The sequence below is a fragment of the Theropithecus gelada genome, chromosome 10 (genome assembly GCF_003255815.1).
Source record: "Theropithecus gelada isolate Dixy chromosome 10, Tgel_1.0, whole genome shotgun sequence".
Taxonomy (NCBI): domain Eukaryota; kingdom Metazoa; phylum Chordata; class Mammalia; order Primates; family Cercopithecidae; genus Theropithecus; species Theropithecus gelada.
The window spans coordinates 81,934,695-81,945,693 of NC_037678.1; the positions used below are offsets into that span (position 1 = coordinate 81,934,695).

The 10,999-nt window shown below is 44.0% G+C and overlaps 1 protein-coding gene across 1 annotated transcript in view; it reads left to right on the forward strand.

Moving 5' to 3' along the window:
• SLX4IP (SLX4 interacting protein) overlaps nt 1-10,288 on the forward strand; it is a 193,994-nt gene extending 183,706 nt beyond the window's left edge. The window contains exons 7-8 of the mRNA XM_025399796.1: nt 8,090-8,190; nt 9,446-10,288. Coding sequence (XP_025255581.1) covers nt 8,090-8,190; nt 9,446-10,166 — 822 coding nt within the window. The 3' untranslated portion in view covers nt 10,167-10,288. The remainder of the gene's footprint in view (nt 1-8,089; nt 8,191-9,445) is intronic.
• The last annotated feature ends 711 nt before the right edge of the window (nt 10,289-10,999 follow it).

Consider the following 10,999-nt stretch of genomic DNA (forward strand, 5'->3'; position numbering starts at 1 on the left):
AGATGAAGAAACTGGTGCTCAGAGAATATGTCAGCTGTCCAAATATCACAGTCAGGTAGTGACCAAGAGGTGACTGGAGCCAAAGTCCTCTTCTCTTTCTGTAAGTCCATATCTGACTATGATGGCAAATGAAACTGCAGCCATTGGGCAAAGTGAAGACAGTACTACTGCACAGAGAGCAGGCTTCCTAGACTCATTTCTGCCCCTGTTGCATGGTGCATGGCCTCAGTTTTTGTGAGTCTCATTCTTCTCATCCATCACATAGTGACAATACTTGCCCTGATGAATACTCCTTGGGGCCCAGATGAGATGTTGGAGAAAGGACTCTGAGAATCACATGATTTCTTCATGAATACAAGGCACTCTTGCCTTCTCTCCAGCCCCATATGGTTTGTGAAGGCATCAGCTTTGAAAATGCGTTCAGCACTCTCCAGTTTCCAGAGTTACTTCATACACCTCACAGCATTTAAATTTCCCAAACAATCCTGAAAGGTAGATGAGAAACCAACCATCAAGGGGTTGAGAAGCTGGCTCTGGGACAAGTCAACAATGAACATGAGACCTTAGACTCCACTCCCTCTCACCTCTGTGCTGGGACTCGTGTGCCTGGAGCCTCTGCCTGATTCGATCAACTCTGAGTGTATCATTCTCAGCAGATGTGATTAGGAGGAATCGAAAAGCAGTAACATTTTGAATATGCCCTAAGAGTATGTTTTCTAATCTTCTACTGTGAATTGCCTACTTTTAAAATATTTTGGTTGGGTTATTAATTATTATTATTGAGATGGAGTTTCGCTCTTGTTGCCCGTGCTGGAGTGCAGTGGTGTGATCTCGGCTCACCACAACCTCCGTCTCCCAGGTTCAAGCGATTCTCCTGCCTCCCGAGTAGCTGGGATCATAGGCATGCCCCTCCACTCCCAGCTAATTTTCGTGTTTTTAGTAGTGACAGGATTTCACCGTGTTAGTCAGGCTGGTCTCGAACTCCTGACCTCAGGTGATCCACCCTCATCGGCCTCCCAAAGTGCTGGGATTACAGGCATGAGCCACCACCCCTGGCTAATTTTCATGTTTTTAGTAGCGGCGGAGTTTCACCATGTTAGTCAGGATGGTCTCGAACTCCTACCTCAGGTGATCCACCCACATTGGCCTCCCAAAGTGCTAGGATTACAGGTGTGAGCCACCGCACCCGGCCATTAATTATTTTCATTTGGCGTTAAATGTAACAGAATCAGAAAAAACTCCTGTACATAACCATGGGAAAAACAGGTCCAACTCTCAAAAGATGAAGACTGAGAATTCATGAAGTCCTACCTTGAGAACAATTTTAATGACATTGAATAGCTTTTTTTCATCCCGTTATTGCCTCCACATGATGTTTTACAATCCTAAAAACAAGAGTTTGGTGGGATGGCTTCTGCCATATGCTTCCAGTATGGCTATGAAGGGTACCAGGAGGATCATACGGGGTGGGCCATGTGGTCAGGATGAGCCAGGATTGGCTGGTGCACCCCAAGAACTCTTGGAGTGACAGTAGCCTAATGCCATGGCCCCGAAGATCTGCCCCCATAAACTCCAACCTCAACTAATATTATTGTGTTAGAGCCTTCAGCCAGCTGCTGGAGAGCTGGCTGCAAGTCATTCCCAACATAGGCCATGTTTGTCAGATGGGTAGTGGTGTTACCATCCCATGCTGTGTGTCCATGTCACACCAGTTTCTAGCCAGCAGCATCTGACCCTGGGGCGTGGTATTAATATCTGCCTCACCAAGCTGTATTGAGGATGACAGTGGGGGGTGCCCCCTTTTCTCTGCTCCCCCTTACTGCAAAATTCTTCCAAAGTGGTGTTGTCTAGACCTGTGCTGGCCAGTACTTGTAGCCACTGGCTACATTTGACTATGGAGTATTTAAAATATGACAAGTCAGAAATAATGTAATCTAAGTATAACGTGCACACCAGACTTCACACACTTAGTATATAAAACATCTGAATATTTTTTTACATTGATTACTTATTATAATATTTTATATTATGTTAAATATATATTATTGAAATGTAATTTCACCTTTAAAAGTGTCCTTTTACTTTTTTAATGGGTCTGTAGAAAATTTCAAGTTGCTTGTACAGTTCACATTCTGTTTCTCCTCGGGAGTTCTGGTCTCCAGTCTGTCTCCATACTGGAGAAGTGCCAATGCAGCCACTTGCACTTCTCCCTTGACCCCATCTCAGGTAGGCTTGGATCCCAGCACTTCACCAAAAACAGCTTATGTCAAAGTCACCTTCCTTCCAGTGATTAGTTTTCACTCATAACCAGTCGGCAGTGTTCCAAACAGTTGTCACTTTCATTGGCATTTCGTTCTTCACTTCCGTGTCACTCTCTCTTGCCTCCATGTCACTCTCTCTTGCCTCCAGGAGCATTATGCTGTCTTGATTTTTCTCCTCCTCACTGGTGCTTCCCTCATAGTCTATTTTCCTGAATCCTCCTCATGTTCTCAACTTCTTTTACTCATCCAAAATCATTTCCAAAATCCGACTGACTCTGAGGACTTTGTGTCTGCAGCTCAGACCTCCCTCTGCCGGAAACCTGTATCTTACCTGCCTGTTCAGCACCTCCATTTAGATATCCAGGAGGACTCTTACACTATCTTAGTCCATCAGTGTTGCTTTAACACAATGCCCGAGACTGGTAACTTATAAAGAACAGAAATTTATTATTATTCTCAAGGCTGGGAAGTCTAGGATCGAGTCACCAGCAGGTTGGGGTCTGGTGAGGGGCTAGTCTCTGCCTCCAAGATGATGTCTCATTGCTGTATGCTCCGGAAAGGAGAAGCAGTGTCCCCACAAGGTAGAAGGACAATAGTTCCAGCTCCTTCCTTCAAGCCCTTTTATAAAGACACCTAATCCCATTCATGAGGGTGGAGCCCTCATGGCCTAATTACATCTTCAAGGCCCCACCTCTTAATACCATCACATTGGCAGCACCTGAATTTTGAAGGGGACAGAGTCATACCATAGCAACGCCTAAAACTGATTTCTTGGTCTTATTCCCCAAGCCTGACCCTAAATTTACTATGTTTTCTGCATGGGTAAAGGCCAACTTCCTTCATCCAGTTATTTAAACCAAAGATTGTGGAGTCACCAATGACTTTTCTTTCTCCCACTCTCTATATCCAGTCCATCAGCACATTTTGTTGGGTCTCCCATCAAATTATATTTCCAGTCTAACCACTGCTCCCCAAGAAGCAGGCTCTTCTCCAGGACCCATCACCTCTGAATGAATCAATCATTGCCGAGGCCTCATCACTAGTCTTCCTCCTCGTAACCATGTACCTCTACAACGCCCAAGGTATTCCTTTTAAAATGTCAAGCCCCTTTTCTTCTAGGAAGCTTCCATGAGCATATCATCTTCCTCACAATAAAACATGCCATCCTTACAAAAGTCACACAAGATCTGCCTTTTCACCACCAGTACACACACACACCCCTCTTTCCAGCTTCCTGACCTCTTCCCCTGATTTACTCTCCAGTTTCTGTACCTTCCAGGCATACTCTGTCCTCAGAGCTTGGTGTTCCCTCTTCGCCCTGCCCAAAATGCTCTTTCCTGTGGCTTGTCCTTCACTCAGGTCTCAGTGTAAAGCCCACCTTGTTACCTACCACGGCCTTCCCTGACCGCCATATCTAAAATAGCACCCCATGGCCCTTTGGATGTTTATTTCTCCTCATAACATCATCACCACCTGACACATGTTTATTTGTTTGTTTGTTGTCTTCTCCATTGAGATAGGGGCTCTGTGAAAGCAAGGTCCTTTCCCTCAAGGGCTTCAAGCATTGCCAGGTACAGAGTTCAGTATTGTCTGATTGGATTATTCCGTGGGATTCTGCTCAGTTATCAATTCTGTGTGCCCTTAGGGCAGAAGTTCAGTAATTCTGCTGAGTATCAGAATCACCGAGGAGCTTGCCCAAAATATACATGCCCTGACGCTGCTTCCTAGAGATCCAAATTCTGGGGTGGAACTTAGAACATTTTTTAACACACTCCCCACATGATTTTGATGCATGGGATAAACAGACCACACTTTGCCAAAGACTGTCTCATTGTACCAGTTTGTATTTATCTGTTGCTCTGCCTTGCTGAGTGTTGTGTTATTTATATCGGCAGTTTTTGAATCACCTTGGAACCTAAATATAGATGCCCTTGCCCCACCCCAGATCTCGTGAATCAGAGCTTCCAGGGAGGGGTCTTGGGAATCTCCATTTTCAAAAGACTCGTTCTATGCCTCTGATGCAGCCAGTCTTCCCACTGGCCTGCGGGAGCCCCTCCTATGCTTTATAGACTGCATGAGGAGGTTGGAAGTTCAAGAGCAGGTGTTTTCTCTGCCATTTTAGGCCAACTTCTCTCCCTATCTCCCATTAATCCAACAGTGTTCTGTTCAAAACCAGTTTTCAGTGAGTCACTGTGGGGTGGCTCCTTGGTTTATCCACAGTTTCAATGTGCTTTTGGGACTTAAACATTGCCCAGTATTTCTTTTTTCTTTTTCCTTCTTTTTTTTTTTTTTTTTTTAAGACAAAGTCTTACTCTGTCACCTCGGCTGGAATGCAGTGCCACAGTCATGGCTTACTGCAGCCTTGACCTCCTGGGCTCAAGTGATCGTCCCACCTCAGCCTGCTGAGTAGCTGGGACTCTAAGTGCGCACCACCACGCCTGGCTAATTTTTTGTAGAGATGAGGTCTCACTATGTTGCCTAGGCTTGAACTCCTGAGCTCAAGCTATCCTCCCACCTTGGCCTTCCAAAGTGCTGGGATTACAAGCGTGAACCACTGCACCCAGCCCAGTATTTCTAACTGCATCTCAAATCAGCCTGTTCTTTGATTAGAGGCAAGAAGGATATCTTAGTCACCTAGCTCATCCTGGTGGGGACTCTCTTTGCAGTCCTTTCTATCCTGGAATTTAAAATGTGTTTCCCAGGTCAGCCCATACAGGAATACGGTAATATCACCCATCATCATACTCAAACATTCATCTGTTCAGCCTTCTCCTTGGTTCTGTACTGGGACATGAGTGTTGACTGTCTTCATCCTTGGGGTGGTGGTCTCCAGAATACCCCCAAAGATGGAGAAAAGTCCTGATCCCTTGCCCTGTGGCCTGCGTAGGCTGCTTAGGTTGTTTGAAGGAGGGTATCTCCCTAGAGGCCAGGGCTTTGCCCTATTTCTGTTTGGTTTTGCCCTGGAACTAGGTACTGACATTCTTTATAGAGAGAAACTTTTGAATCAAAACTCTTCAAAGTGTAACCGAAAAGTAAAACAAAATAGGAGGTAGAGTGGGGATGAGGCAGATGGCTGGGAAGGAGTATACCAAGGAATGATATTTGTGGAATATCTGAGTCCATGGGGACTCAGAATGTCCTCATTCTGGACTTTGGATGACCAACTCTTTGGTAGCCTCTTTGAGTATGTTGGGTTTATCGTCATTCTTTACAAGAGCTGATGGGATCATTATTCATGGCAGAATCTGAAAAGTAGTAGGGTCGTCCCGTAAGCCCAGAAGGCACTTGCAACCCCTCTTAGCACACATTATATATCTGTATCTTGGCGTTGTGCCTCCGGATAAGCCTCAGATTGCATTTTGATGCCAGATGTGAGAAGCCATTAGTAATCAGGACGACTCCCTTTAGGAAATCCTGTTCCCAGGTGATAGCTGCTTCCTAAGGAATACTTGTTTGGGGGCAGGGGAGAGTGGCACCGGAGGCTTTGATTTAGAGACAAAGGGGAGTGAATTGACCCTAGAAATGTTAGAGTAAGAGATTTCTAATGAGACCTGACAGCTCAGGGGCTGAAGAGGGAGTCTAATCTTTTTTTTCCTGCCCACCCAGTCTTCATACAAATGTAAATATGCCTCCTTCAACAAATTGCCAAATGTGGTTTTAATTTGTAAGCAGGAGACCCCGCCTTGCCTTTCTCTTTCTTTTTCTTTTCTTCTCTTTTTTCTTTCTTTCTTTTTTTTTTTTTTTTTTTTATGAAAACTAAGTCACAGATTTTACACTTTTTGAACAGGACATTTCCTCCTGTCACTCTGTCACCTTTTCTGTTGTCCCGTTTCTTCCAAGGACATTTTCCCTCATTGTTGTCAGAGGAATTTGGGATGAGAGCCGACTGCTCTGCTTCTTAAAGGAGTTTTTGAAGTTCCCAAAGGAAATGCATAGTGCTCTTTAAACTGAATTTTTAAAATAAATAAATAAAGGCAGTGATTGAATTTAATACGAGATTTGAAGAGAGTGTCACTATCGCAGCATAATACTTTATGTGGCATATGCAGTATTCATTGTTGTTATTTATGACCCTGTCTGCCTTGCATTGTGGATTTCTTCCAGCCTTGGGGAATTTACATCATTCCTAATAGCAAAAGGCTTTCTGGTTCCCACAGAGTTGTTCAAAGCCTGACTCATGCTCCTTATGTTAATTGTTCAGCTCTGAAAATACAGCACTTACAGGGTGTGGTTGTAAGGGGAGATTCTACTGTACTTATAGGGCATGTTTAGAAGTGTTTCACACATAAATCTCGATTCCTCTCTCTCTCTCTCTCTCATTTGAATTTTAAGATGTCACTCATTTTGGCCAACTAGTAAGTCTTAGAAAACAAACAAAAAAAAAAGGAAGTATAATCCAATAAAACATAGAATATTCTGTTCACTAGCTTAAAACTCACTTGGGTTATAACCAGATATGACTTTGAATGACACTGGCCCAGGTCTGAGATGGATAGGCACAACTGAAGAGCATGGAGAGCCCATCCTCAGTGGTGCAGGGCGGTGATTAGGCAAAGCACATCCCCTCAGCCTGTAGGGTAACCAGGCGTGGTACTCATGGCTGCCACCCACCAGGTGCTCTGGGGCTGTCACTGCTAATTCCAGTGTCGTTCTAAAGCAAGGACCTAATGACAGTTTACTAAAGCTGTTTCTGGTGGTAGCAACATTTTATTGGAATTTGATGGGGAAGAATACTTAGTGTCTCAGGAAATGAGAGGAGTTAATACTCGTCTGGATTATGTACTCGATAACCAAAAGGAGAAGAGATTCCAAAACTATGAAATGGGTTAATGTTGGCAAGGTAGGTAGGCTTTTACATTTTATAATTACTTCCTTATGATGCTTCCATGGGAACACAAAAGGCTAGATAGGCAGATAATCTATGAATTATATAAAACCAGAGTGGTGGTTAGTATAAGGAAAAAAGTCCCGAATTTTTTAGTAGCCAAGAATTACAAACTCCAGTTTTCAAAATACCAATATTAAAATATTTGACTATTGCTACGGTCTTGGGTGTTACAACATATTTTTTTTTTTTTTTTTTAGACGGAGTCTCACCCTGTCACCCAGGCTGGAGTTCAGTGGCGCCATCTCAGCTCACTGCAAGCTCCGCCTCCTGGGTTCATGCCATTCTCCTGCCTCAGCCTCCTGAGTAGCTGGGAGTACAGGTGCCCACCATCACGCCTGGATAATTTTTTTTTTTTGTATTTTTAGTAGAGACGGGGTTTCACCATGTTAGCCAGGATGGTCTTGATCTCCTGACCTCGTGATCCGCCCACCTCAGCCTCCCAAAGTGCTGGGATAACAGGCGTGAGCCACCGCGCCCGGCCACAAAATATTCTTTATTTTTGCAGATAGAGAAAATATGGGGAATTCTTAGGATGGTAAGCGTGTAGACCACCGTGTCACCAGGTCTTGCTGGAAGAACGGAGCTCACAGGCATGCTGCCCCACACAGTAGGATTTGGGGGCTTTTGTCACCGCCTGAGCCTCACAGTTACCAGATATTGGCCAAGACTTCCCAGATGGTTTGGAATCAGCATTCTTTGCCTTACAGTTTTGTATGTTTATGGCACATATTAATGTTTGAAATGTGGACTGGGAGTCCAAAAGAAGTTACAATTAACCATAAAGTTCTAGGTAAAAAAGGTTAAAATAGCTTACCACTGAGCAGTTTCATTCAGTCTTTACAAAAATAAATGTGTTCATTGGGGCATTCAGAGTGTAACTGTTTTCTCTCATGTTCAGCTAATAGATTTCTGGTTGAACCTTTGTTATCTTTTGGAGTAGACAGAAAGAGTTCTCCATGGAGTGTCTGATTACTTTGCTGAGTGTGCAGAGAGTTCACTTCCTCCCAGTGCAAAGCTCCGGAGAAATGCTCTGAAAGAAATGTAGGTGCAATGTGTTTCCTTTTTCTCATTTGTGACTGCCTCTATGTATGGATAGATAACATGAAGTCCAGAATTAAACAGAGTGCCTGGAACTGAAGCACAAACTCCCCTCCATCATGTACTTGCTCTCCCCTCCCTCCTGACTCTCTTGCTTTCTGGACAATAGGGATAGAGTCCTTGCTTCACAGGTGTGTTGCAAGGAGTAATTAATGACACGTTCTTTGAAGATGAAAAGCACCTGTTGGTGGTGTGTTTCATACCACTTTCAGAGGGACTACAGACAGATCTAAAAAATACATTCCTTTCCTAAGATCCTTGTTCCGACTTTAATATAATTACAATAATCCTCATGCTCCTGGTGTCAACAGTAAGAACATGAGTATTATATGTATTTGTTTTCACACTGAAGCTAGCCAAAATAAATATTTCAGCTTTCAATGTTTTGGTGGTTGAGGAAATTTTTTGCCATTCACAGACCTGTAAATATATGCTGAAGTTAAGATCTGTAGTCTCTAATTCTCCCTGTGCAACTTCTATCCCGCCCCTCAAAGTTCATTTTATCATCAGAGTGAAGTTACGTTGTCTGTTGTGCATGCCGTTAGAAGCAAGGGGCTTATATACAGCTATATCGGCACTCTTTTGTCTTCCACGATTGCATTTTATTGCCTTTCATGCTGGCTATCTGGAATTTCTTCCAGGACATTTCAAATTATATTAACTAAGTCCTACTCCCATTTGTTGATCAAGTTTGATCAACAAACATGACACCAGCTAAGTGGTGGTTGTATTTGGGTAATATCTTGAAATAGCCTGAGAGAAATTCCAGGAGATTATTCTTTACTCACAAGTAGAAATTGTGTGTATGTGTACATTTGTGTTCACAGAACCTGAGTCTACTCCTGAAAAAAAAAAAAAAAAAAAAGTCAGCATATAAGCAGTACTGACCCTTAACATCGGAAATGAATACCTGTTTGCCTTAGTTAAAATGTGAACACCATCATAAATCCATTTTTAACCCAATGATTGATAAGCAGGTATATCCTAGTATAATGGAAAATGTGAAGGTTTTTGCTTGATTCCATCTGCATTTAAACATACACTTGTTGTGGGGGGTGTTTCCAGATTTGCTGGGGAGGCAAGAAGGCAGGTAGTGCCTGCCTCCTTTTCCAGGTGTAGGAAATGTGGTAGAGGGAATTTGGAGGACACTGTGCCGTGACAGCTTCACAAACCATAAAATCATTTTTGTTTGTTTCAGTGTGAAAAGAACTGAAACAAAAAGCAGCATCACGAGCAAATCACAGACCAGAAGAGACACTGTGGAAACATCTAGTAACTCAGTGATTGCAGAGATAGCAAGGAGGAGGAATGATGGTCAGGTTTCCTCCAGTCCCGCATCAGAATCCACGGGACTAGCAAAGGATTACATAAAGGCAGCTGAGAGCCACTGGGGGCTTCCTGTTCAAAAGCTGGAAAAAGTTAATCAGACCCAGCCAGAAGTCACTAGTGGCCAGCAAAAACCTCATCCTGGGGAGCGGTTAAAGACAGGGCTTCTAAGTGGGAGCCCTGTCTGTAGCTGTGAGTCAGCATCACCAGGTCCAAAACAAAGTCCACGAGTGGCCAAAACCCAACAGAAACGCAGGAACTGCAGCTCTGCGGAAGACTTCGACCACCGCAAGAGAGTTTCTCTTGGAAGTGATCGATTAGTCCCAAGAGAAATAATAGTGGAAAAAAGCAAAGCTGTCAGGGTTTTGCCAGCTTCAGAGTTGTCAGATCCAGGGTTACTTTTGAAACAAAATTTGGCAAAAACCACGTCTAAGGAAGAGTTGCATGTTTTGGAAAGTCTCTCCTCCAGACATCTTATGAAAAATAACCCAGGGCACGCACAGCAAACCGGCTCAGCCACAAACACTGAAAGATTATCTACAATTCAGAACAGCCCAACCAAGAAAAGAAAGAAATACGAAAGAGTCCATTAACACCAAAGAGGATTGTACCGTTGGAGTTGAGGACATAGTGGCCAAACCTGTGACAAGAGAGCTGCGTGTGTAGATGCCGGGATTTTAGAGGAATTAATTAGAATGATTACATAGGAAGTGTGTTATCTGTGTTATGGCTATGGTTTGTTTTCAAAGCATTTCAAACCAGGAGGCTATATGCTTGTTCTAACAGCGTTGCTTCTTTATCATTGTATTTTATGACTGTCTTCAGAGAATTAGTATAATGACAAAGAGCCATCCCCCTTGTCAGGGAGGAGACTGTGCAAGGACTGTATGAAGAGAAACTGATCATGAGCCCCTTCTTGGCACATCACTGTGCAGAGCACACAATGGACCATGCGAAGACAGTGCCACTCACCTCCAGGGGTACAATCCATCCTCCTGCTCCTCAGCCTGAGTAGGAGGGCAGTGGAGCAACAGGCTGGTGGTTCTTAGCGTGTGGTCCTGGGACCAGCTTCGCTGTCTGGAAATGTGCTAGAAATGTGGTTATTGGGCCCTGCCCCATGCTGAGTAACTACCTTTGGGTGATTCTGAAACATGCTTGAGTTTGAGAACCACTGGACTAATAGAACGCTCCCTGGTGCTTCCTCCAGCCTGGCTGCCATGGCCTCCAGCTCACCAGTTGGGGCCAGATGTGCACATGCATCCCCTCGGACTCCCTCAAACTTGTAAAACGCTTGGGTTTGGTGTATGGGCCACTCTCTTCCCGAGTTCTACAGTATGGTAGCCATGGCATCCATGAAGGTGTTACCCTTATAATTGTTGAAGTTGATGGGCAATTCTGCCCAACTTTAGGGAAGACATCAGAGGCT